Source organism: Pangasianodon hypophthalmus, chromosome 22 (genome assembly GCF_027358585.1).
Source record: "Pangasianodon hypophthalmus isolate fPanHyp1 chromosome 22, fPanHyp1.pri, whole genome shotgun sequence".
NCBI classification, from domain to species: Eukaryota; Metazoa; Chordata; class Actinopteri; order Siluriformes; family Pangasiidae; genus Pangasianodon; species Pangasianodon hypophthalmus.
This window is the reverse complement of record NC_069731.1, coordinates 5,093,162-5,120,185: the sequence shown is the minus strand read 5'-3', so window position 1 is coordinate 5,120,185 and position 27,024 is coordinate 5,093,162. Positions and strand designations below refer to the sequence as shown.

Sequence of the window (27,024 nt, the reverse complement as noted above, 5' to 3'; positions counted from 1 at the left end):
CTGCTTGAATGAAAATGCAAAATCCTGTTTATTGTGTATATTAAATAAGCTTGGTCTGTCCCACACCTCTGCTTGTGACCATTGTGAAGATTTATATACATATTGATGTGAAATCTAAATAATCATGATAGTGCATTCTGAATCTTGTGTATTCTGGCTAATATTCTGGCATATTCTGGAAGGATGATTTTTTTTATTTTTTTATTTAGACAGGTTACTTAGTGAGCATGGATGACAGACAGCCTTTTCAGAATCAGGCACACGCAGGTAAACAGATGAAACACAGAGGAAAGGAAAGTACAGCACAAAGCTGTCATGCAATTCTCCATGAGGTTTCAGGTGTGAGAACCGAACTACTTGGTGATTGTTTAGGTTGAAAAAACAATGTACTTCTTCAAAAACGTCATCAGAGAGTATAAGGACTATGGCTACACAGTCGTCCCCTCCTCAGGAATTTACAGACATGATTGTTTCCCTGAATTAATGCGCTTAACTAGCCAACTAGCTTGCCGTACTTCATTATGCCTATACTACTTTTCACTCAGTGAGGTTTCTGGGTATCCAAAGCAACTTTTACTCGTGCAGAGGGGCTAGCTAATGAATTTATCCTTTATCAGTTTATTATAAACATTATCCTAGAAGTGTTCTGACAGTTATCAGTGAATCGCACCCTTCTGTACTGATGCCCAGTTTCAGAGCAGTTCTGGGTTTAGCTCCAGATGAATCAACATTCAATGGGGGTGTGATGTTGCTGTGTGCGCTACACCCTATAGTAATGTCACTATATAATATGACTATTCAGTAACTAATGGGCAGCCATTTAACTCCATGCTATGTGCACATTCACCTCACAGTGGCTTATTAGCCTAATTTTACCCTTTTCCAAGGTATTTACACTTTTCCATCTATTTTCCAAGGTTTTTCTAGCCAATCTAGTATGAAAATTTGGGCAATGAGAACAGATGAAGACCATCAATATGTCAACTCAGAATTCAGCACCAAAGTGACAAAGTCATGATGTGCTGTTATCAGAGTTTAGGTTACAAAAAATGGTTCTTATATTAGCACTGTTCAAGTCCATGTAAAACATCTTGAAATTTTTAAATGATTAAACTTAAAAAAAAAAAAAAAAATTAGACCTAACTCTAGTCACAGAAAAGCACACAAACTGAAACTGTTTTAAACAACAAAGTGTACATTTTTATTCACACACAGGAGCTCTCTATCTCCCCTCTGATCCATCTCCAGCATGAAAAGAGTAAAACATTGCCGTAGGTTCAGCAACATGACAGGATAACAAAATCAAAGAATACATTTATCAAACAACTTTTTTAAAAAAGGGGGGGGAAAAAGCTCAATGTTTCCTCTCCTGGAAGACAACTGAGATTCTACAAGACGACTAAGAGATATCTGAGGGGACAATGGCTGGATGTCCATGTTAGCTACGCAAGATTAAAATAGATTTGTACAAACCAAAAACATTCGGATCAGATACAGAAAATAAACACTGAAATACTGCACTCTCTACAATGCTTCCTTTTCTAACTATACGCCTAAACAAAATACAAGAATAAATTCAATATAAACCTGTATTTTTGATCAAAGGCATGTGCTGAGACTATACACTTCTTGGTGATGAGTTAAACACCAGCCTTTGTTTAGCAAAATCACCAAACTGAACAAACTGAGGGACAAAACCATGAGCTATAAAAAACACTGAATCACATCTGAATAATAATCAGTAATAATAATGCAGGTCTGTGTTTATCAAACAAACATCCACTGATCCTGAAACCTACTTCTGAACAGGAGACAAGAATCACATTTTCCCAAGCAAACCTGCAAAAACGTAAACTAACCAAAACAAAATGGCCTTTACATGATCGGTTTTACAGTTTGCCAGAGAGCTGCATGAGTTACAAGTATTAAACAACTCTGGTCCTCACACTGAGAGTCCTAATGGCCTCCGGATTTGCGTCCGGCCCAGGATCTGGAGCGAGAGCGCGAACGGGAGCGTGAGACTGAGCGAGAGCAGGAGCGAGAAGCTGATCTGGCGCGGGTGTCCTCGTCCTCTCGTGCACCGCTGGACTGTGGTGCGTCCTCTCCTGCAGCTGGACGGGGTGAGCGTGACCCGGAACGGGACTTCCTGCTTTTCATCTTGATCCTGGCGTCAGGGGAGGGGGAGCGCGAACCCGAGCGGCTGCGAGAGGGAGCGCCGCGGTGCCCTCGACCGTGATCTCGTCCGTGCCTTGACCTGGATGGGGGGCGAAACAGGAAACGGCATCGACTCAGTACATTTGTAATTAAACACAAAGACGAACACTTCTAAAACCAGCAACAGCTACAGAGTGTTTGAAATAACTGTTACAGCAATTTTTTTCTATTCAGAAAATATTAAAAGTCATATGCTGTCAATCAGAATTCCCCAAACTGGATATAAAATTTCTACATCAAAATGTGTGGGGGAAATATTTCTCTCTGCCAGTGCAGAAGTGTCTCTGATGAACACATTAGTGATCAGTGGCAGGTTTCACAGATGCTGCTTCTCAAATGGCAGGACTTGCACTGTGTACTCTGTATTTTGGTTTGATGGTCTCATATCAAACACTAACATTTTGCACTAAATGGAAATAAAATACCACATAGTTCCTCACTGAATCTTAATGAAGTGCATTCCAGTGTGGACTCTTTACTCAGACTAAGAGTACACTGTGCAATCTGAGAAAAGGCTATATTTCATTATTTCAAAAACAAAAAACAAAACAAACAAACAAACAAACAAACAAAAAAAACACCCCACCTGTCATTGTCACGGCTTCTGCTTCGTCTGTGTCTGCCATAAGAGCGGGAGCTGTTCGAGGGAGACAAATGAAGTTATTTGAAAAAGAAAAAAAAGAAAAAAAAAAAAAAAAAAAAAGAAAAAAAAACTATTCAACCACCTTCAGAGTAAGTAGAGCAAAAAAAAGAAAGAAAGGGAAAAAAATTTGACTGGCAAAAACTACTGAACATGAGTCATGGGATCATGAGTCAGGGTATTTCTCACATCAGCAAACAGTTTGTAACCACTTAACTGAGTAATAGTGAATAGAGTACGAATGAACCAAATGGAGCAGTAACTCCCAAATCCTAGATTAACTGAGCAGCATCAGTTAAAATAATCCTTACAAAGCTGGAACAGGGTTCTACAGTAGGACAAAAGCCATGAGGTTGTGACACCGAGACGTCAGTAAAGGCACGACTCACTCTCTGGGACTATCGGAGCGGCGAGGTCTGCGCTCGTATGATGGGCTGCGAGAGCGCCGTCTGTCATAGCTGCGACTCCGAGAGCGCCGGTAACGGCCATCGCGCTCATAATCGTCGTATCTGGAGAAGCTGCGAGGAGAACGCCTTTCTTTGGACCTCATCTGACTCGGGGCTAAAAGAGAGAGACATTCAGAACATCCTGCTGAGCGACAAAGATGGCAGCCTAAATAACAGCCGAATATTTCTATTAGTTGGTTAACAGTGGGCAGGTATACAGGACATTAAAGATGAAAACGTTTGTATTCAATGAGAATGCAAAGTTGGAACAGGATAAGAACATTAAAATCAAAAACGTTTATAGAAAAACAAATCCACAGCATACTTCAAGGAAAGAACCAACTGCCAGGTGTTTCCTCTCAGCGATCACAGTGGGTGTGTCAGAGCAGGAATCACCATTATCTTTAGTGCTGCTAAAAGAAGCAGGACCAGAACACTGAAATATGAGAGACATAAAATGAACAGACACCTACTTTTCCTGTCTCCTTGGGCGAACTGGATCTCAATCTGCCGTCCACAGACCCATTTCCGGTCCAGATTGTGAAGAGCATCTTCGGCGTCGCGGACATCCTCGAACGTGCTATTGCTGTTAAGGCTTTCCATTTTAAACACACTGACACACAGGCTAATCACATGGACACACTCACGCTCACTAGACAGGATCTCAGCGGACACCATGTTCATTTTAGCAGTAAAACGTAACATCGTTAATATAATAGAGAAAGCAAAATGAGCTCAATATGGAGAAATAATAATGAACAGGGGAGGGGTAATTACTGAATCAAACTGCAATTTCATTTTTAAGCGTTCATAAATTGGTCTTCATTGATGAAATTGTTTGGCAAGCAGAATTACGAAATTAACATGGATCAATTCTGAAGAACTCATGACACAGGTAAGATCAGAAAACTGACTTGGGGGGAAAAAGGGACAATGCACAGACTACAGCAAAGGTAGGATACAAAAGTTAATACTCGTTACCTTTAACATGCTTGACCTTGAGCTTGACCTTTATTCTCTTTAAGCGCTTCCCAGAAGGCCTTGGGAGGTTTCCTGCTTGTCTTTGCCCCATTATCTTTTGCTCTTTTCCTCTCTCTGTTTGGAACAGGTGCCCTCTTTTTCTCCTCTTTGAATCTTCGAGCTTTAACTTTTCTCTTTCTCTCCCCTCTATCGCTTGGCGCCTGAATCCTTACGGGCTCTTTGGCTTCAATCTACTCTACTTCGGCCTTTACTCTTAAATACTCTTTGGAGGGACGGTCTCCAGAACTGTATGTCTTTACATTTTCTGAGACAACAGAAGAAATAGCAGTTAGGAGACACAGTGGCCAGAATACAATCAAATTAGATCTCACAGTATCACTTTCAGATTTTCCTTTTGGAAAACCGTAACAGGTTTTCTTTTTACCCCTCCAAAAACACTTGCTTGATTGCTTACAAAGGATATTGAATGTATGCAAATCCTCTTGGCCGACGGGAATAGAAGTCAACGGGAATGTAGACATCTACAATAGGGCCGTAACGACCGAACTCACGACGCAAATCCTCTGGCCTAAAGCATCATGAAATCATAGTTCACTCATTTGTCTGAAGGAGAGAGTCCTCTCTCTGTAAGGTTTAGCGTTTATTTAAAAAAAAAAAAAAAAAAAAAAAAAAAAAAAAACACCTTGTTCTGCATATTCTAGGGATTTCCCTGCTCTAACTCACGATTCATCTATTTAACAGCCCTAGCTGAGTGCACGTGGGGGTGTTAGAGCAGAGAAAACCCTAAAGCGTGCAGGACAGGGGAGGAGGTTCTCTAGGGAACCTGTGGCATAAAGGAACAAACCGTGTATCACGAATAATGTGAAAGTCTGTGTGTGTGGGTTTTTTTTTTTTGCATTAACTTTTCTCAATTCCTTTTAACCATGCAAGCACATTTTATTCTTATACTCTGAGAAAATCATGATTTCCAAATTTTGTTTCCTGGATTTCAAAAATGACCCAATTTACAGCAGAACCCAGTTAACATCCTGTAAGGATACAGATACACAGAAAAGTTTGTACACCCCTCAAAACACCATTCAACAGTTTATTAGTCTCTCTCACTCTCTCTCTCACACACACACAGAGTAACAAAACCCATACTGTTCCATGCTTTGGGTTTTGCTTTCCGTAGTATTTTATGAACTTTCCAAGAAAAAAATAAACATTTTACCCAGACACACTGATTTATTATGCACAACACACTATTAGACTACACACAAATTAGGTAAAGGATAAGTAGGTTTTTGTTTCACTCGCTTAGTTCTGTAGTTAACAGTCAAAAATGATCTAAAGACACTTTTGGTAATATAAAAATATCCATAGAGATATCGAATGACTAAAATGAAATGATTTCTTCAGCAGGCCACGTGATAAAGGCAACTCGAACAGGCCAGCTAAGTTACATTCACTCATTCAAGCTAGTTAGCTCATTTCTATTAATAATAAGCAAGTTTGTTTTAGTAGAACATAATATTAACTTTTCCATAAATACCTCAGAACTCACAATTATTTCTTATTTTAAAAATTACAGTAGCATTCTGTCATTTAGCCCCCCACCCCCTCTCATTTTCTTTAGCTATTTTTAGCTGCCTACCTAACAGGCTAAGCTAGCCAGAGTTAGCCTCAATGAGCACGGCTAACCGACCCGCCTTCAGCCTTTTACCTTTTTTGGTAGCCGTTTTGAACATGTCTATTTTTTACAACCAAACGCTTTTGAAGGTTTTTTTCCCCCAAATGCACAATTAAGGCAATTTATATACAGATAAACAGCGCTGTAGCTGTGCTAGTTGCAGAGTAAAAGATTAGCGCTATGGAAACCAATACTTTACAACCACGTCCATACTACCACACTAGATAGTATGCTGAAATACGACACCCCTCAGGCCACCATGTGTGCCTTGCGTACTATTCTTACACACTCTTTAGGACGCTAGTATGTGCTTTAGTCCTTATGACGTAGGCACGCCGCCGAACGCAAACGCTACGCTTAGCTACTCGTTTTTGTTTTCTTTTTAATTTAAAAATGTCCTGTCGCTAAATCAGCGCTATATGCGTTATATAAAACCTACCTGCTTTCATCAGAAATATTCCTGATGAAAAGAGAAGTGTTTGGTGGCCTCAAATACCGCGCCATGTTGCACTAAACCGACTATAAATTGTCGAAGCACACCGAAGGACCTTTTTCGTAGGCCGCCAACGTCGGGAATTTTGGTTCTGCGCATGCGCGTTCGTGGCTGGTCGTAGTCGTCATTATTGTGGTAGTGCGCATGCGCGAAATGGCACCCCGCGCTTAACCGAGGACAGGCTGATAGGTAGATACATAATCACCTGACCTCAACAAACTGCGCATGCGTTTCACCTAGTGAAGACAAACTGAAGGCAGAAAGACCCACAAACAAGCAGCAACTGTAGGCAGCTGCAGTAAAGACCTGGCGAAACATCTCAAGGGAGGAAACTCAGCTTTTGGTGATCCATGTCCATGGGATCCAGACTTCAGGCAGTCATTGACTGCAAAGGATTTGCATCCAAGTATTAAAAGTAATCCTAATATTTATAATTGTTAGTTTGTCCAGTTACTTTTGAGCCTGTGAAAATAGAGGGACTCTGTGAAAATGGCTGTAATTCCTAACAGTTAATGCAGTATTTTTGTTAAACTCCTTGAATTAAACTGAAAGTCTACACTTCAATCACATCTTGATTGCTTCATTTCAAATCCATTGTGGTGGTGTACAGAGGCAAAATTACCAAAATTGTGTCACTGTCCAAATACTTATCGACCTGACCATACATATTATCCATATTTATTTTTTACATATTTACAAAGAGAAAGAAAAAAATGTCTATTTAAAGCAGATTATACACACACAGATATTTTTTTTCATATATATATATATATATATATATATATATTTTTTTTTTTCTGAATTTTCATAATTCATAATATGAAGATGAAGTGCAGCAAAAGTATTAATGCAGGAGAAGGAAAATTTTCTAAGCATTATACTAAAGCTCATCCATAGGACAAGGAAGGAAGAATCATGTTACACTGCAATGCAAGAAGACATCTTTGAAATCAGTGATTTGCTGTTTTACTACTAAAATATGTTAAAATAGTATTCCACTACTCATGACATGTAGTACATACAAACAAATAAATTATATATATATATATATATATATATATATATATATAATTTTAAAAAATATATATTACATTTTTACTACTATTAAATATTAATAAATAAGTACGCAACATTTAATTAGCCACTAATTTGGTAATGAGAGCAAAAAGACAAAAAATACAAAAAATAATGCTGATACTCGATATTTTGACAAATGACAGTTTTATTTAAATAGATGGCATGTTTTGAACTGGAGACATTTTCAGCAGGCCAAGTCACATCACAGCTTTTTACTCTTCCGGACCATGCTGGTACCTCCTACAGTCAAAGTCTGAGGGGAAGAGAGAGAGAAAATGTCAGATATGTGGGAATATTTGAATGCTCATAGCCTTTTTTAATATTGCTATTAAACAATAATTAAAACTCTGTAAGGAACATAAAATGCAGTAGCGTTGTTTTGCACAATGTTAACGGTGCAGTTTGTAATGTTAAAAGTGTTTCTGTTCCTGTTATAATAATATCATTTTTAAAGGTAGCTTAGAATAAGTGTGATTCACAATCTTGCCATGGAATGCATCTGACCAGTTTCTTCAGTTTATATTATTTCTGGCCCAGAAATGAGCTCTGCCCCCAAACAAAGCAGAGCCACTCATCTCGTTTTACTTTTTCCTTGATAGAAATCTTATGAGGGATACGTAATTTGAACAAATCAGGTAGGATTGGTAAGATGAAAGGGGAAGGCTTGTCAATATTTTCTTCGCAATTGCAGTTCATCTAACAGGCAGCAAAGGGCTCTAAAAATTACACACTGCTCCTTTAATATGAGAGGACAGATCTGAGTGTTTGTAGTGTTTGTTACAGATACACACCTCGATCATCTCTCCACCCTTGATCTCCTGCTTGTGTGAGAACTTGTCTGACTCACAGATGAGCTTTCCTCCTTCCAGCCTCACAATGCACTAAAAGGAACACAGATCAGAGATGTGTTCAGTATCACAGAGACTTTAGAGCATCAGGACACAGTGACCTGCAGACTTTTGTCTTTTATTATGCCGTACACACATAAATCCACTTACGGCTAAGTAGCAAAGCTTTTAGGAGATTGGACTAGCTGTACTAAGGTACTAGCTTCATATTTTATATCCCTATGCACTCATTTGCTGTGGTCAAACTGTATATGAATCGGGGGATGGTGGATTCAAACAACAGTGATTTGGGGATATAGCTACATTTACCTAACATTTTACCTCAGAGAAGAAGTCTAACTTAGCTAGCAGTTTTTTCCTCTCAAAACATCAGTAAATGTTTTTGGAAATGTTCTAAAACCCATTTCTACAAGAAGAACAACGATAAATTCTGGTTTGCTTAAAAGATCTTACTACACTAAAAAGCCTCATGAAGCAGCTATCATGCTAGTCAGCCTGCCTACCAGATAATAAGCTAGCTTGCAAGACAATTTATTACAAACTCATTGTCTAATTTAATATTATTATCCTGGCAATGTTAAAATGTTTCTACGCAGAATAAAATTACCCCCATTCAAAATATGTTAATTAGCTAGCCAGCCTGACAGCCTAAAGATAATTAGCTAGAAAGGTAGGTAGCCTACCATAGTTAGCTAGCGAGCCAGCTTACTAATGTAATAGCCCAAGGAAAGACAGCAGATCAGGTTGTAATGTTTGCTTTGCCATTTTTGACGATCATTAATAGACATCTTAAGTAGTATCTCAAAGGGGGTTAAAAAAGGACAGCAGTTTTATGGTAAGGATAAAGTTGTTTTTTTTTTTTTTTTGCTGTTGCTAGCATTGCTGCCCAAATCAAGACTCTTTTTCCAAGAAAGTTGTGTTAAATGTCTCTTTAGTGGCAGTCCTGAGATTTGAACTCACAATCTTCTCGTCACAAGCACTTAGCTACCACTACCCTGGATTAAGTGTTTTTTTTTTTTTTAAATGGTAGTCTTTACCAACTAACCCATTCAGGGTTCAAGCCCTAGCACCACCAGGCTGCCACTTTTGGGCCCTTGAGCAAGGCCCTTAACCCACTCTGCTCCAGAGGTGCCGTATCATGGCTGACCCTGTGCTCTGACCTCAACTTCCTCACAAGCTGGGATATGCGAAGAAAAAGAATTTTACTGTGCTGTAATGTATATGTGAGAAATAAAGGCTAACAAAGGCTAACAAAAATGATACCTGGAGATGACATCAGTGATAAACTGTAATGTATCAAAGGATTGGAAATACCTTGAGCTTCTTTCCGTCCATGGTGGTGATATCTGCTTCTTTGCCGATGGTGAAGGAGTTTGTGACCGTTTTTCCAGGGGTCTTTGAGGTGATGACAAAGTCGTTGCCTGTCTGTTGGATCTCTGTCACAGGTTTGACATCTTTGGCCAGCTTGATGACATCCTCAGGTAGTGCTGAATGACAAAGTACAACTCAGAGCAGCACTATATGACCAGTATTGTGTAAAATTAGTGGCTAATGTTCTTAGTGTAGCTATAGATTTTATCTATATGAATTACATCATATTCTTACTTTAGCTTTGGTTTTATGTTTGTGTGCAGCTTATTAAGTGGCATACTCACATATGGCCCTGAGGAATTCCTCGTAGTTCTCCTGAGCATACACCTGCCACGTTCCACTGAAGGCCATTTTTGCCGATCCTCTCTGGTGTCTCCTTCACCACAAGATGGATTTCTGAAGCTCTGTTCAGCTTGTAGAGGCTTGTACACCACCTCAGCTACTTATACCAGGGGAAAATGGGCAATCCTGCATTTCTAATCATTAACACCCTCTATTTGGATAACCCAGAGTTCAATTACATCTTCAGGTTGGTAACCTTACTGACATTCTGGCATGATACAATGCCAAATTTAGAGCCTTGTCACAATTCCATACATTATAAATACATTTCTGATCAAATGTTAAAGATTCAATAGGGAAGGGTCCTCTTAAAATGATTAAAAAATATAAAAAATTTGACAAAAGCTTGAGACAAACTGAAAATACTTGTAAACCATTTCTGAAAAAAATTCTGAGGAAGAGAAAGGCAGATAGGTTTATCCTAGACAACTTGAAGGTGAAGCAGAATCCATTCCAAGCACAGAGCTGTCAAATGAGCCTGAAGTGAAACAGCCTAAACAACACCTTATCTAGTTAATACACGGTGCATTTCTTTGGGGGTTCTGCCAATTTGTAGTCCCTTATGAAACCATAGCAGGACATATTCAATGCACTTATTCATTCATCTTCAGTAACTCCTTTATCCTGGTCCTGGATTCGGTGCCTATCCCTGGAAGACTGGTGTTGAGGCAGAAATACACCCTGGGTTGGGGCACAAGTCCATAGAAGGGCACCATGCACACACATTTGCACATTTGTTCACACCTAGGGACAAATTATCATAGTCAGTCCATCTACCAGCATGTTTTTTTGGAGACAGGAGAAAATCGGAGAACCTGGAGGAAAGCCCACACACCCGGAGAACATGCAAAACTCGACAGGGAGCCTGGAGCTGTGAGGTGGCAACACTCGCTACCCATCTGATGCACTTATGAAATCCCAAAATGTACTGCAAAGGGTTAGTGTCCAAACAGTGAACTCTAGCTTGTACAGGATACCCTGAATGCACTTTGCTGTTTGTAGGTAATAGGGAAAAAGGACATCTTTTCGGACACAGAATAGGTTTCTACCAACTGACTGAAAAGTAGTGCAGGGTTTTTTATGGGAAGATCAGAGACAGCTACAAATACGCAATAAAAACAATGAATCTACGGGACTGAAATGCAATGCAGACTGTATTCCCGGCTCGCACTCAGTATTCCCGGAGATAGACTCATGACCAGGACAGAGCAGTTAATGAAGATAATTGATGTTCATACACACTAAGTCAATGACACAGACTATAGCCCATCTATTGCAATGCACAGTTTGTCAATCAATGGAAAGGGACCAGTACTGAGCAGATATTATTTGGGTGGGTTTTAAGAGTCTTAGCAGTGCAATGACCACTCATACCCCACTATTATATCAATGTCACTGCTGTTTGTATACCTACAAAGTGAACTATACAATCAGTGAACCTGATAAACTGGTCAGTGTAGGTAACTGCCAAAAACAGAGGCCATCGATCACCTTAAAAGGTAACAGCGAGGCACAACAGAGCACAGCTAGACAGAGCACAAGCTGAGGGTGTACAGATGTTCTCCTGGAAGAGCTTCACTCTTTACTCACTGCTGACATTTTCGGTCAGTTATATTTGTAATAAAATTAGACACATCCACCAAATACAACACCTTATTGAACAATATAGTGTAGATTATAGTTGGACGAATGTAATTTAGCAGAAAAGCAGATGGTCAGCTTGTTGTCCAGATTCTGAGGTTGTTGTTTGTGCTTCGTTTCCAAGCAGAACACAACACTGACACTCCCATGTTTCAGGATGAAGACTTTGGGGTGCAAATCTATAGAGCCAAATCTGTGTGAGAGACTTGTTCACCAAGCATGATAGTGCACTCAGACTGGCCTGCAAAATCAACAGAAATTGGGAGATTATTGGATTATTGGAAGTTAAACCAATGAATTTCATGTAATGGGAAATTCATTACAGAGTTGATGCTACATTCACAAGAATGTTCATGTTACTCAAGCAGAATTTATGCCCAGATGTGAGGTTTGTCCTAAAACACTCCAGTGTACAGCTGTGCAACAGGTTAATGACACTGTGGACTTTTACTTTTCAGAAAAAGGTCCTCGACTTGCATAATAAAGCAAGTATATTCACACACACACACTCATATACACACACACATACACACACACACACACACTACCATGTCAGGGTCAGTGCTGTACTCAGAATGGTCCATCATCTAAATAATATCTGCTCAGCGATGGTCCACATTGTGCAGAGTAGCAGAGAACTATAGGCAGCACGCAAAACATATAGAGTAGACAGGATGGATGCAGATGGTGTGTGCACATTCGGTCACTGCATTTCCATGAGATTTCAATAATATGTCCCTGTCAATGAGCCGTGCCCTTCTCTCTTTCACACACTCACGCAAACCACACACATGATCATCCTGTAGGCCTTTGCACTCTGTGTTGTATGAAAGCATGCGTGATACACCACACTGGGTTTTATTTATACATTATTATAAAGAATGTAAGCAGACATTTGAGTTGCTTGGAATAATAAGGTTTTATGTGATTAAAATGATTTAAAAATATTTAGCCCTAAACTTTCCATTAATAAGGTCAATGAAGATACAACTTTTTTATGCTCTTAAGCCATAATTTGTTCTAAAACCTCTCACATACTGTATATTCTGCATATTTTTTTTGCAAAAAGAGCAGTAGAACTGTATAATAGCGAGGTCTCACATTGCAAGTCTTATAAATAAATAATGAGACAAAAAGATTTGACAGGCTAATTTAATTCAGATTTTAATTTATACGTGACAGAAACACAAAGCAAACTCCTCAAACACATTCAAAAGCCATCAACTTTAAACTTTGCATTATAGTAAAGTACCCTCAGGACTGAAAATTGCAGTAGGTTAATACTAAACCAACAGTGTCAGTAAACTAACACAGGGTTAACCCAGACTTAAAATAAATGCTTTGTGCTATTGTACAATGTTCCACACATTGAATATTAATCATAGGTTCTAGAAAAAAAATCCAAGATAAATTTGCATAAATAATTTCAGTGAATAAATTATCCCCAAAGGCCAGATATTACCTAAATATTACCTAAAGGCCAGGTGTTACCTAATTTTTATTCCAACACCTCATGGTTTTCATGTGAGAGACATTTTGCTTGTACTTGTTTAGTAATAATAGGTGATTTTGTACATTAGAAAAGTCGTGGGAGCTTTAAAACAGCTATACTAACGGGAATTTAGAAATATTTAAAGGTGTAATGGTACTAATTTGGCAAACGTGAATGTGTGGATGATATTTTGCTACACTCTGATGAGAAATGCTCAAATAGTTATATGGCTAACTGTAAAATATGTGAGGAATAAAACACTTTGGGACATGCTGTTGTAGGAAAATAATCAGTGACAGGGTGCTGTCATGAGGCTCAATACAAAGTGGTGTTACTGTTATCACCCTAAAGTTGACTATTTTCCAATAATAGCACCTCTCAGTGTTTTATTCCTCTTATACCACAGCAATTTGCCAATTAAAATTTTTTTATTAATTAAAGAACGTCATCATTTTTTAAAGTTGTGGAACGTCTGCGGAATAAGTTAGTTCTGTTACGTTATAATGGCTCTAAACAGTCATTCCCTCACCAGAATTTAATAAGACAAACTGTATGAGAAACTGTAAAGCATAAACTCCTCACTCCTGAAGACGTTCTCATGGAGGAAGGAAAACAGTTACAGCTTTATCTCTGACTGTTACAAAGTGCTAACACTGGAGACTCCTTCCAAAAATGTTAAATAAACATGTTGTCACAGAAACGTCACCATATCAACAATTACACAAGTTTTTAATTCTGTTTATGTCAAACGTATGCCTTTTGAGTTTCTATATAAACGATAAGATATTAGAATGAGCGTATTAAAATAAACCTGTGATTTGCCTTGCAGCCAGAACTACTGAAAGAGCTGCTAATCAGATTTGAGTATCTAGGAATAATCCAATTTAAAGTGATTATAGTTAGTTTCCTTAACCAAATAATTGCAGTTTTACATGGCATTTGATCCTGTCCTTTTTCAAAAAAACCAAAGTTATATTTTATTATCATACTGGAAGCTTAAAATTACCATTCCACCCCAAATTTGGACTTGAAATGATTCCTGATTGAACTGTAAATGTTTGCTAATACTTCTACATCATGGCATCCTCTTATTCACTCAGGCCTCTCTGCCTCTCTACATCTCCACTGCATCGGCCCGTGGCTTCTCACCATGTTTATACACACTCACGGTCACGTTTACCGTCTGCGAGCCGTACTTGTTGCGTACAAACACGCTGTAGTTGCCTGAATCCTCCATACAGACTGAGTAGATGGTGAGGGTTGTGCAGTTGTTGTCTCTGGCCACACTAAAGCGCTCTACAGAGACAATCTCCCTGTCGTTCTTCAGCCAGAACATCTCCGGCATGGGGTCACCCTCAGCGAAACAGGTCAGACACAGAGACTGTGTGTGTGTGTGTGTGAAAGAGAGAGAGAAGCAGGAACTGAGTGAGATAGGAGCTAACATTGTAAAAGACATACTTTAAATCATTTCAGAATTTTTGGTGGAAAATACCTTGTCTTCCATGATGGCCACCACATCCGGTAATCCCTTTGTGACTCTGGCACGATCTTGAAAAAATAAACAGGGTTCAGTCTCTAAAAGTCCAACCAAAGTGAAACAAAACTTGCAAGAAAAATAGCAGTGGTTAAGGTGGTTTGCTAGAGTTCAAATCCCAGGACTTTCCTTTAGCTCCCAGGAGGCGTTTATGGATCCAGACTTACATTCCTCACTCTCGTAGCTACACAAATTTTCCTATTAGTTTCACTCAAGTTACTGAATAATAGTTAATGAAAAACATGATGAATAACTTTAAGATGAATAACTGAAAAGTAAGTCAGATTTAAGAGGTTAACCTTTAGGTCTGAGTGGAAGTGCTGCATCAAGTGCTATTTTATAAGCTGCCAAATAATGGAAGCCAGTTTGTTAAATTAAACCACAATTGTAGTGATTTATGCGATAATTCCACTAGAACTATTCATGCAGCAATATACTGGCAATATACTTCTTTTAGATGTTTATTTCTATCTTCTCATTCATATAATTGTATTACTTTTTATATTTGTTTGTTTTTTTCATTGTTTCTAGCTTCCTATGTGACATCATATTCGATTTGACAGCAAATAAATATAACATGATCTGCTTCTTCAGACCACATGTTTGATCCTCCAAATTTTCAGGCTTGAAAGTGTCTGTGTTTAAAGGCAGCGGTCTTGACGCTTTTGAAAAGCCCTGATTTGGACTCTTCCGCTCAAGAAATCTGGAAACCTTGGAGGCATGAAGTACAAGAAGCTCAGAGGTTCAAGTTAAGCAGCAGAGTAAACAAACTCTGTTTATGAGTAACCAATGGAAATATTGAGATAGGTTTTAAATTTAAGTCACAGAATTAAGATGCCAACTTTATAAGGTCCCAGATTCTTTTAGTAGCCATGTAAACAGCATACTTTATTTTCTATGAGATTAAAGTCATTATTTTCCCTCTGGGTTTTAGCCTAATAATCAGATTATTAAGTACAGGTATACCATTAATCTGATACAGCTCATTTGTTTTTCTACAGCTGCTTTCATGCTCACTTTAAAAAAATCATCTGAAACAGCTTGGAGCTTTGATTATGTGCAATTTGCAGTTGTAAACACTAAATATACAGTATACTAACAAATCCAGCAGGAAGTTTACACATCCTTACACTGGGTTTATTGTGACTCTAGAGGTGCATACATTGTGCATTTATTAAGAAATGCAGTTATTGACTAGATCATTAACACCTGAATTTTCCTCAGTAGATCACAAAAGTGTGTGTTATTGCCAAATTCTGTTTTCTAACAGATGCATTCAGGTTTTCCGAATTTGAACATTTTTGAACACAAAGTGCCTAAGAGCACAAATGTGACCAGCTATGAATTATTTGATCAGATATGCGTAATAATTATTATCTGATAATTTCACTTTATTATAAATGTTATGACAAGCTCCTTCAACAATATACTTACTTTTCTCTGCAATTGCCACCTGCCTGTTATAGATGGAATAAAACATGTATTAAATCCACATCATTATTTACTACAAAGACATTCATATCATATTAGAATTTCTCCAAGCATAGTTGGATTAAAAAGCATTGCAAAAAGTTCACTTACTTCAGCCTCTGGTATTCCAGCAGAGCATCTGCAAAAGCTTTAGAGTAGAGAAAGCAGAGAGGTAAAATTTTTAAGAGCAGCTTAGTTAATGTATTATAGTTTCCAAACTGATAGTCCACTGTGTTATCACTCGACTGTTGGTTATGTTGTTTTTGTCATTTGTATTCATTTATTCAATAATATTGTCAGGATTTATATCGATTTATCCTCTAGCATGTGAGCCAAAATTGGTCGTGCTCTCTGGGAGTGAGGGGTGGCATACTCCTTCTCCCCTGTCAATCACAGCAACACTAGCCAATCATGGGCATCTGTGAGCTGTTGTATGATACGAGAGAGCTGTCTGATAGTTGGAATTGGTAGGTGAACAAATTTGGGACAAAATGGGACAAAAAGCCTCTAGGTGACGACCCTGGACTATTTTAGTTGACGCCCCTGGACTATTTTATCGTCACCTGAAAATTACTCGCTGCTGCTAAGGAGAATGGTCCCACATGGACAGCCTAAAGATCACCATGAGATTACTGTGGATGGTACCACATAGAAACCATAAGGATGGCTGTGGATGTTTTTCCTTGGACTGCAATTGCTAAGAACAGTCTGCACTCAAATCTCCGTCACTGAACAGTTAATACCTTCAGTCTGATACAATAGACTTTAAGTTAAAGCTATAATGAATTCAGAAATGCTCATACTCATAAGTTCCTGTTAGCAATTAGCACTTTTTGACTATATAGTATACAGTTATAGAAGAGAAATGACTTGTAATCGCACTATCTGGTGGCACCCAGAAGTGGATCGGCTCCCTTTTGAGTCTGGTTCCTCTCAATGTTTTCTTACTCATGTTGTCTCAGGGAGTTTTTCCTCACCACAGTCGCCTCTGACTTGCTCATTAGGGATACATTTATAAACTTAAAATTTATATCTGGAAGTTATATATTTCTGTGAAGCTGCTTTGTGACAATGTCCGTTGTAAAAAGTGCTATACAAATAAAACTGAATTGAAATTGAATATGGGATTTCTATGTGTGCTATGGTATATAGAGTTTTTCTGTAGATGTCATGAACTTCGTATTAAAAGGTCCTATCTGAGTTTAGAGGAAATGGCACACAGAATCTATATATTACTCTGGTCACAATGAGTCTGTGAGGTTTAAATTATTTCAGTGTGTTTGTCAGGTATCGACACGGTGAAAACTCTTTTTGTCTTGTCTCCACCAGGATGACTTGTCTGTGTCAGATTGGATGTGTACATATAAACCGCTGTACCTTGTCCAGACAAATCCAGAGAGCGTTTGTGTGTTTCCTGCCCATCAAACATCTCCAGGGTGTATTTTCCTTTGTCGTTTTCAGTGGGGTTGAAGATCTCGATCCAGAGCTTCTGCATGCTGTTGCCAGGCTTGGTCCTCTCATCCTGATCGATCCTCCTCTCTCTGTTACACACCAATGAAAAACAAGACTTTTCATTTTTGAGTGTTTATACAGTGTTATATCACAGCACAGCTGAATTCTTGAATCTGATTGGCTTGAAATTTTCTATAACAACATCTCTGGCAAGGCAAATCACAGGTTTATATTAATGTACTTGTCCTAATTTACGTTTTCCACCATGGAAAAGTCTTCAGGATGTAGAGCTGTAGATAATTAGTGTCCTCGTGTCCTCTTCAGACTTGAGCTAAGTGTCCTCTGGGTCAGTAATGGAGGTGTTCAAGTTCAATTTCACTGCTAAGTGCAAACTTGAATATATGATATAATCACTATGCTTTTTTTCCCCACTTCTTTGGCTCGGGTTAGAGCATTATTTAATCACACAATAATTATTAACACTATTACTTAAGCTAGCCAGGTACGTGCACTCAAACAGCAATACACTGACCAGTCCTACTGAGCTTAGCTAATGTTAATATGACCTTTAATAGGGATCTGACATTATTTAGCTAGCTAAGTTCACAATCAAGCTAGTTTGTTTTACTAAAACTAGTTTTATAATAAGCAGGCAAACATTAGGCTACTATTATTATTATTTGTGTAATCACAACAAGCAGGTTTCTAGCAAGTGAGCAAACATTAGGTTAACTATTGTGTTAGCTAAGCTAGAAGATGTTTTCTAGCAATCTAGCTAATTGTTATATTCTGTAATTTAAACTGATAGCAGCTAACTGGCAAGGTAGTGTTAGTGTATTAGCTATTAGTATTAGCTATTATACTACTAGCCATTATACTCCGAATTTGATAGCAAGATAGCTAATTAATCTTAGCTAACACTATTATAGTGTGAATTTAAAATCAGTGGCAAAGTGAAGTAATATAAATATTATATTAATATTAAGTCAACTATTATATATTGTGTAAAACAAGGAATAAAGCTTGTTAGAAAAGGTATCTAATCTTAGTCAAAATCTTAGTTGTTTTAAATCAACTTTATCCTATGCAGTACCAGAAAAGTAAAAAAAAAATGCTAGTGGTGACCAATTGTAACATAAGCTCCACACTTGTTGACCCAGAGACGTCTGTCACTCTGCAAAATCAGCTCTGATCTACATCAAGCTTTCACAGTGAACTTGTGTCTTTACAAAGTTGCTTTGTGTATTGGGGCAGAAAATCAAAGCAAGAGCTTTATAAAAGCTACACAACCCAGAGGCTCACTTGAAGTGCCAGCTGGTCTTCATGTAGCTCAGATAGTACTTCAGAGAACAGTAGAGCTTAAAGCCAGCCGCTGTGCACTGAATCCTCATGGGACCAGCAGAGAGAGCTGTAGATCAGACAAAGGAACAGAGGAACAGGGAGACGGGTCGAGTGATGCTGAGCTTTATAAAAAAAAAAAAAGATAAAAAAACATTCTGTTACAGTCAGTGTGTGTGTGTGTGTGTCTCTGCAGTTCCCTGTGGACTTACCACAATTTCTGCTTAGGCACTGCATCAACCGCTCGAACTCTGAGAAAAGTGAAAAGAAATGTCTAAAGTGACAATTTTACTGCATAACTGTAAGTTATGTGAAAATATGATGCACAGTATAAACAGTTTTGGTCTTGAATTAACACATATACAGGGCTTATGCAATTTATTTTTCAGTCTTCATTTAAAGGAACAGTTCATAAAATGATAAAAAAAAAAAAGATAAAATGTAAAAGGCTATAGCAATGTAGTCAATCATCCAAGTCTGAAGTCCAAAAACTCATTTTGCTCAGTAATATTATTTGTACCCCCTAAAGCCCCGGTTATGATTTAGTCTTTACCATAAAGCATATTCATGTTCAGTAACTGTGCAAGCAATAAAACAGTGAAAGTTGTATTGTTATAGGAAAGTAATGGTAATGTGATGCACATCTGACTCATTGATATCAAAAAAAGTTGATTATTTCCTGTTTTATTCCTCTTATACCACAGCATTTTGATTGACTGCATTTTTTATTAATAAAAAAAAAACCAAGTCATAATATAATGTTGTGGAATGTCCACAAAACAAGTTATCACTTACATTATAGCAGCTTTTTTCATTCTCTTGAAGCTAATAAGTTAAAGCTTATTACAGAGAAACCGGAAAGCGTAAAGTCGTCTGTCTTGGAGACTTTCAAGCGTCAGAAAACTTCCTGTTACAAAGTGCTGACACTGGAGACTCCTTCCATAAATGCTAGATAACATTTCGTAAAGATGCCATAGAAGTCCCTGTTACTATAGAAATGGTATTGCATTATAATAAGCGTAATAAATCCACTCCTTCTGACCAATCAGATTTGAGAATTTAACAGCGCTGTGGTATAAGATGAAATATTCAGTCATTACAGTGAAACAAATTGGAAATGGAATGTAGTTAGAGTAAAGTAAGAGTAAAGAATGTAATTCTGGGCCTGCTGACAGCTCCGGAGAGTTTAATGGGGTAATAAATCTTCTATATAAATCCAGTTGTAACTATATTATCATCTGATCCTCTTTTTACTACAGATTCACCTTCAAAATTTGGACTACACCTCCTACCCAAGTCTGCAGCTTGTGCGGATATGTAAGTGCTTTGCATCATCCCTTTGTGCATTTTATACATAAGTGTGTCGTACAGTTTCATAAACCAGATAAACCAGTCGGAGATACTGAACAACTCGAGAACTCTATTTGACGTGAGTGTGAAAGGATTTAGGTGTGTAGTTTGAATGATGCTAAACTTGCAATGCAAAACTAAAGCAAACATCAGACACCAAACTTGGCTTATTGACTACAAGGGGGAAATTTGTTTACATCTAATTTAACTCTTGGTGCTAAGTTAAACCTTACAGCATTGACCAAATTACAGTCTCATTTGTGTTGAGCAGAAATTATAGAAACAATGAAGGTTTTAATTTAACAAAGGAAATTTCGCTGTGTTTTGCTGAGGAATCTCAGTTTCTCACCATTGTCCACTAACTCTAGAATGCTCTCATCCTCTCCTCTACCATCAGCCACCACGGCCCTGTACACGCCGGCTTCCTTCTTAGTCACCTGGGATACAATTTCAGCACATATCATTATTAGGAATTCTTTACTAGCATAAACTAGCTAAGTAAAGCTAAACTAGGCTAACGGTAGTGCACGTGGAAGCACATACCTGCGGAACGGTAAATGTGCTCACTCCAGACGGCTCATACACAAACTGAGTGATCTCTCCACCATCCTTAAACCACTTCATCTTCGTGTCCTTGTTCATGTTCGTCACCTGACGGAGTGAACGCAAACAAGCTGGGATGAGTTGTTGGATAAAAATCTTTGGCGAATCTTTTTGATAATCTCTGGAAGCATTTCACAAGCAGTTCATGATCTCAAACGTTTCTGATATGCGTTCACATTTATAGGCTTATAGTATTAACAACTTTCGGCTCTGTCTATCATATTTTGAAAATTGATCCAGGGCCCAATATATCAGCCTCGGTTTTGTAATAAATGTTATGATGAATTCAGCAGCCTGACCTTGCATTTCATAATCAGCTCACAGTCCTCTGTCACAGTCCATGACAAAAACTCCTCAAAGTAGGGTCCTGATTAAAAAACAAAACGGAGCATGTTGTACAGTAGTGTCAAAAACAACAGCACAGTTATCCACTATTAAAGTATAAATAAATGACTTTCTACATACATCGAACATAAATACTCATTTGTTGTCATTCATTTCATAAGAGATGACTTTTGAAACGAATGACAAAAAATTAGTATGAGTTATGTTTGAGTTATGTATGATATCATTTATATATTTATGTGTAATTTATGTATAATATATGTAATGAATAACACACTTGGGGGTGTGCTGTTAAGGAATATAATCAATGACAGGGTGGATGTGATGCCATATCACCTAAAATTGATTAACATCCCATAACAGCAGATGGCAAAGTGTTTGATTTCTCTTATAACACAATAATTTTATTGAAGACATTCAATAAACATTTTTTGATCAGTTATATTTAATGTTGTGGAACATCTACACAACATTAGTTCCTGCTATCTCTTACTTTATAACGGCTATAAACCTTCATTCCATCATTTTTTCTCTCTCTTTAAGTTAATTTTAAAAAATGCAGCTTGTCATGTTACTGTGAAACTGCAAAGTGCAAACTACTCTGTCCTGAAGACTTGCCCATGGTGGAAAACCTAAAGGAACAGCTTTACCTCTGACTCTTTCAAAGTGCTGACACTGGAGACTCCTTCCTGGAATGCTAAATAAATGTCTCATCAGAAAACTTCACCACATCAGCACTTATACATTTGTGTACCACTATGTTGAGTGTCTGTCTTACAAGTGCCTGTATAAGCTGTTACTATAGAAACGCTAACATATTAGAACCAGTGCATTAATATAAACTTGTGATTTGAATAACAGCTGGAACTACTGTCAAAGCTGCTGTTGCAGAAAATTAATTGACATCTTCTGACCAATCAGAATCAAGAATTCCATGGCACTGTTTATAATAATGTAAAATGAATGTACACTGGTTCAGTTTGTACTTTTTTTGGAAAAATTTACAATTTCAGATATACTTTAGAAAACCTATGATAGCTTAGAACAGTGTTTTCAGACTTTTTTTTTAAATTGTAAAGCCCACTTTTTATGGATAGTAAGTGTCACCAACCCTGTCCACAGCTTTCACTGGCCTTCCCGTACAAGTGACGTGGTGCTGTTCAGACCACTCTTAAGTAAACTCTTTAAATGGGCGGGTGGAGGATGGCTGTGAATTGTGATTGGTTAGCACATATCTACTTTTAATAATATTTAATATCAGAGGTTTAAACACATACCACTCAGATTCAACTGAGGAATATTTAATAAATTGACAAAATTAAAAACGACTCATCTCTACTAGTTTTAAAAATATATATTTTTTTGATTTTGGCACTCCCCTGCAGCTCCCAGTTTACGAACTGCAAACGTGGCATGGCCGTGGTATGGTTTTTGGCACAGATTTTTTTTCTGACCCTGTGGACTCTCACCTGAGCGTCTCTTCCAGTCCCGACGCTTGGCCTGTGACTTGGCCAGGGTTTGCCTGAACTCTGTTTCAATCAGATTTAAAAAAAAAAAAAAAAAAGGGTCATACCAGGTGAAGGGTAAAGATGGGGAAATACTACAAATTTCAGCATTGTAAATGAGAGTGAAACATCAACCTAGTAATCGCTGCCATGTACAATATATACAGCTACACTCAAATAAATATCCATAACAAACATATACAGTACATACAACAGCTAAAACATCTAACATGACCATACCAAAACGTTTCTACTGTAATGTGCTGTACATTTCACACTCGCAGACTCAGTTAAAAGGTAAGAATTGGTTTACAAACCTGGAAGAGATTTCCATTAATGTTGTATGATATGTTTAGGAGTGTTTTTATATTGTTATTCAGTAACAATAATATGTTGCTGTTCTTTCAGCTGCTCCCGTTAGGGGCCACCACAGTGGATCATTGGTCTGCATATTTGATTTGGCACAGTTGCCATATCTTGCAACTGCTTGGGACCAACACTGGGAGCGCACTGTCGTGTGCAACCCTGGCCAGGACTCGAACCCGGACTGTGGCGATGCGAGTGCCGAGGCATTACCACTAGTCCTCCAGGAACCCATTCAATAACAATAATATAACCATTTTCTATTTCCTTATTACGGTATCAAACTTCTAATTAAATGCTGCCAATAATGAATTTAGACCCCTGAGCTTTTTAAAAAGAAAGTCATTAGTGAACTCGTACTTTCATCCACCAGGACGAGGGTGAACTGGTTCTTGGCTCTGCCGTCCTTCAGCTGTGCCGTGTACGAGCCCTCGTCCTCCTTCGACAGCTGATCGAACAGAATCTCCACCAGACCGTTTGCCTTGTCAAAGTTGATCTTACGCGCCTGTGGATCAGCCACAAACACACACCACCTGACTCACTTTAGCCTGTTTCTGTTTTCAACTACTATGAATAATTTAGTAACTCAATTCATGATCACATTCATTATGAATAACACACACACACCGGTGTGGAGGAGATCTCTCGGTCGTTGAGGATCATGTGCAGCTCTGCGGCGTTGGACAGGGGCTCCGTCTGCAGCCACAGTCTCACATTCCCCTGCTCCGACACATCCACCTGCCAGCCCTCAGAGCGCAGCGCTATAACTACACACACACACACACACACACACACACACACACACACACACACACACACACACACAAAAACATGGGGACATGGCTGTGCTTATTATTTTCCTTTAATAGCATGTCCCCAGTTATTTTATGCATTTCTGTGCTTTATGGAATGCATAAAATAATTGGGGACATGCTGTTAAAGGAAAATAATCACTGTCATGGTGGTGTAATACAGCCCAATGCAAAGAAAGGCTACCACCCTGAAGTTGGTTATTTTCCTATAAAAGCACATCCTGAAGTGTTTTATTCCTTTTACACCAGAGCAATTTACCAATGATTATGATTTTTATTTAGTAAGGCATGACACGTCATAGTTTTTATCAATTTATAGCTACTATTAATGTTGTGGAATGTCTGTGAAATAAGTTAGCTCCTGTTATCACTTATGTTCTAGCAGCTATAAACAGTCGCTTCCTCACTTTCTCTTGAACTTAATAAGACAGAAAGCAGAATCCGACCAATCAGATTAGAGAATTCATCAGCACTGTGGTATAAATATGGAATACTTACTATTCATCCCTCCATCTGTCTGGGTCTCCATCCACCCATCCATCCATCCATCTGTCTGTCTATTTGCCTGTCTACATGTCTATTTATTTGTCTGATTCTCTGTCTTTTTGTCTGTCTACCTGTCTATTTGCCTGTCAGACTTTGTGTTTAATTTTCTATCAATCTAATGTCTATCTGTCTGCCTGTCTATCTTAGTGATAGGCAATTCCCAGGGGTACATTATTACTTGACACTGACAATATGGCAATAGAAGTGTGTGTGCATTTATGTGTCTCTCATTCTGCTTTAAGGCCTGTTCAGCTATTCATGCATGCTCTTACGAGGGTTCCTAATGTGCCAGCTCAACTGCATGAGTCTCTCCAGATCTGTGAGATAAAAAGACACAAGTGCAATGTCAAACTCAGGCTTTTCCCATCCTCCCCACTCTGTTTTTAGTGTTAGATATGCTATTAAATGAAATAGCTTGGCCAATAAAAACATGTACTTATTTAATAATATAATATATAATAATATAATATAATAATATATTCTTCTCTTTTCTGAAACTTCAAGCTTCAGACACCAATCATGTCTTGGCTAATGAACTACATGTGCGGTAAGAGGAACAATGTACCTTATAATTTTGGCCAAATTATCAAAAAATATATATATGCAAGCTAGACATTTTCTTTTAGCTTTTATTGTGATACTGCCAGCCCTTAGATGACAGAAAGATGGAAACTGTACCTTCAGCAGTGAAATTAAAGCTAGAGGAGATGTCAGGCCTGCCAATCACTTCAGCAGTGTAAAGACCAAGATCCTCCTCCGCAGCTGCACTGAAGGTGAGAACAGATCTGCAACACAAATGCACAACTGCATTTTTATATCATGGCCACTATATATCATTTATCTATCTAAAATGATTCTTTTTTACAACTTACATTTACAAAACAATTCTGCACCTTTACTTTTTTGTTACTAACTTTACACCTTAGCTCTTTACCATTATTATTTTTCTCTATTTAACTTCTATTTATGAACTTTCCATTACATTTTTTTTTTACACCTTAATGATTTCTCTATATGACTTCACTGATGCATTATTATACCATGACGACTTTATAATTTTACTGCTCTTTACATCTTTACTATTGTATCTTTACACACTTCACTTTACTACTGACTATTCAGTTTATTTCTATGAATTGCCGTGCTACATCTGCACATCTGTGCTACATTTGTAAATTTCCTCTTACATCTTTACAACTTTGCTACTGTGTCTCTGTTTGTGTAACTTTACAGCTGCAAATTTACACCTAAATTCTTTACAACTTGACTTTACTACTTATTTTTACACCTTAATGCCTTTTACTTAATTATTTACTTACTATATGCTATGCATCAACAATTTTGTGAAGTGACTTTACTACTGCTTTTTGATGCGTTTACAACTATTTTACACTTTACATCAGCATCTTTACACCTTAATGCCTTCTCTTTACAGCGGTATTCTTTTATTTTTACTACTTAATACCTACTATCTTCACACATTATCTTTATGCCTTAACACCATTTACAATTACTGCTTTTTTACACCTTCATGACTTTATTACTTTACTACTGTACTACTTCCTGTTTACATATTCTATTTAGATTTTTACTAATGTATCTTTACGTAATAATACTCACTCTATACTGCTTACTATGCAGCTTATAATATATGAATTACTATGAACTTCCTGTGAATGTAGTATTGCATCTTTATGCCTTAACGCCTTCTTTGATCAATGTCACTAATGTGTCAGCCACAAATTTACACTTTACATTTACATTCTTTACTACTTGACTTTACTGCTTATTTTTACAACTTAATGTGTTCTATACCTCTTGTCACATTAATAAAATACCTACTATTTACTGTGTGCTATGCATCTTGTCATGTTAACAATTTTGGACAATGATTGCTGCTTTTTAATGCCTAACAACAACTTTACATCAGCATTTTTACACGTCAACACCTTTATTATTAAATTATTTTTACATCTTAATACCTACTCACCTTAATACATATATCTCTTTAAGCACTTAAGCATGACTTAATTTTAACAGCTACTTCTTTTTATACATTAGTGACTTTATTAGTTTACTACTGCCTGTTTACAACTTTACATCTTCTCTTTACATCTTTTCTACTGTATCTTTACACAGTCACTCTTAACTGTTTACTCAACAGCTTATGTCTGTGAATTACTATATACCATGTACTATTGCACTTCTATACCTTAACACCTTCTCTCAACAGTGTCACTCATATGTCAGTCTCAAATATACACCTTAACTATGTTTCTGAGTATTCTGAGCTGCAATTTTTGCCTTTGCTAATGAATGTAATGAACACACTTATTTTGCTTGGTCTCCAAGTGGGCTCGTCCTGCATCAATGGCCTTTTTGTAGTTCTTCTTCCACTCAAACTGGATTTGGTCAAGTGTCTCAGGTGCTTCAAAGCTCAAGCAGATGAAGCCATCATTATCAACCCCAATCTCGATGTCTCTGGTTGC

The 27,024-nt window shown here is 37.8% G+C and overlaps 3 protein-coding genes across 4 annotated transcripts in view; all 3 read right to left on the bottom strand.

Moving 5' to 3' along the window:
* Positions 1-1,177: 1,177 nt before the first annotated feature.
* On the bottom strand, positions 1,178-6,566 carry srsf10a (serine and arginine rich splicing factor 10a). 2 transcript variants are annotated; one of them, XM_026924600.3, is made up of 6 exons: positions 6,393-6,566; positions 4,745-4,849; positions 3,774-3,877; positions 3,244-3,415; positions 2,801-2,851; positions 1,178-2,254 (listed from the first exon to the last, which is right to left on the bottom strand). In XM_026924600.3, the coding sequence occupies exons 1-6, from the start codon at positions 6,455-6,457 to the stop codon at positions 1,957-1,959; spliced, it is 795 nt and encodes a 264-aa protein (XP_026780401.1). In that variant the 5' UTR covers positions 6,458-6,566; the 3' UTR covers positions 1,178-1,956. The 2 variants fall into 2 exon arrangements, with proteins under 2 accessions (XP_026780401.1, XP_053083828.1); XM_053227853.1 differs by lacking the exon at positions 4,745-4,849 and having other exon boundaries at positions 3,774-4,585; positions 6,393-6,549.
* Positions 6,567-7,650: 1,084 nt separating this feature from the next.
* fabp10a (fatty acid binding protein 10a, liver basic) lies at positions 7,651-10,187 on the bottom strand. The gene is made up of 4 exons (XM_026924089.3): positions 10,027-10,187; positions 9,686-9,858; positions 8,315-8,404; positions 7,651-7,776 (listed from the first exon to the last, which is right to left on the bottom strand). Exons 1-4 carry the CDS (start codon positions 10,091-10,093, stop codon positions 7,726-7,728), a joined length of 381 nt encoding a protein of 126 aa, XP_026779890.1. The 5' UTR covers positions 10,094-10,187; the 3' UTR covers positions 7,651-7,725.
* Positions 10,188-12,873: 2,686 nt separating this feature from the next.
* myom3 (myomesin 3) overlaps positions 12,874-27,024 on the bottom strand; it is a 56,038-nt gene continuing 41,887 nt past the window's right edge. Inside the window, exons 22-37 of the mRNA XM_026924871.3 lie at positions 26,867-27,023; positions 25,214-25,320; positions 24,808-24,852; positions 23,805-23,944; positions 23,538-23,682; positions 22,779-22,838; positions 21,264-21,331; positions 20,905-21,012; positions 20,711-20,798; positions 19,224-19,262; positions 18,976-19,081; positions 17,599-17,762; positions 16,333-16,369; positions 16,186-16,208; positions 14,710-14,765; positions 12,874-14,598 (exon numbers count right to left, since the gene is read on the bottom strand). Of these exons, the coding sequence (XP_026780672.3) occupies positions 14,332-14,598; positions 14,710-14,765; positions 16,186-16,208; positions 16,333-16,369; positions 17,599-17,762; positions 18,976-19,081; positions 19,224-19,262; positions 20,711-20,798; positions 20,905-21,012; positions 21,264-21,331; positions 22,779-22,838; positions 23,538-23,682; positions 23,805-23,944; positions 24,808-24,852; positions 25,214-25,320; positions 26,867-27,023 (1,610 nt within the window). The 3' untranslated portion in view covers positions 12,874-14,331. The remainder of the gene's footprint in view (positions 14,599-14,709; positions 14,766-16,185; positions 16,209-16,332; positions 16,370-17,598; positions 17,763-18,975; positions 19,082-19,223; positions 19,263-20,710; positions 20,799-20,904; positions 21,013-21,263; positions 21,332-22,778; positions 22,839-23,537; positions 23,683-23,804; positions 23,945-24,807; positions 24,853-25,213; positions 25,321-26,866; position 27,024) is intronic.

Bases quoted from the DNA above. Each gene is read 5' to 3' on its own strand.
- srsf10a (XM_026924600.3), bottom strand. From the start codon at position 6,457: ATGGCGCGGTATTTGAGGCCACCAAACACTTCTCTTTTCATCAGGAAT. The intron at 4,850-6,392 runs GTAGGTTTTATA...ATGATGCTTTAG, and splicing joins AATATTTCTGATGAAAGCAG to GCCAGAGGATTTGCGTCGTG. The intron at 2,255-2,800 runs GTGGGGTGTTTT...CCCCCCATCCAG, and splicing joins AGAAGCCGTGACAATGACAG to GTCAAGGCACGGACGAGATC.
- fabp10a (XM_026924089.3), bottom strand. From the start codon at position 10,093: ATGGCCTTCAGTGGAACGTGGCAGGTGTATGCTCAGGAGAACTACGAG. The intron at 8,405-9,685 runs GTATTTCCAATC...TGTTCCTTTTAG, and splicing joins TGGACGGAAAGAAGCTCAAG to TGCATTGTGAGGCTGGAAGG. The intron at 7,777-8,314 runs GTGTGTATCTGT...TCTTCCCCTCAG, and splicing joins AGGGTGGAGAGATGATCGAG to ACTTTGACTGTAGGAGGTAC.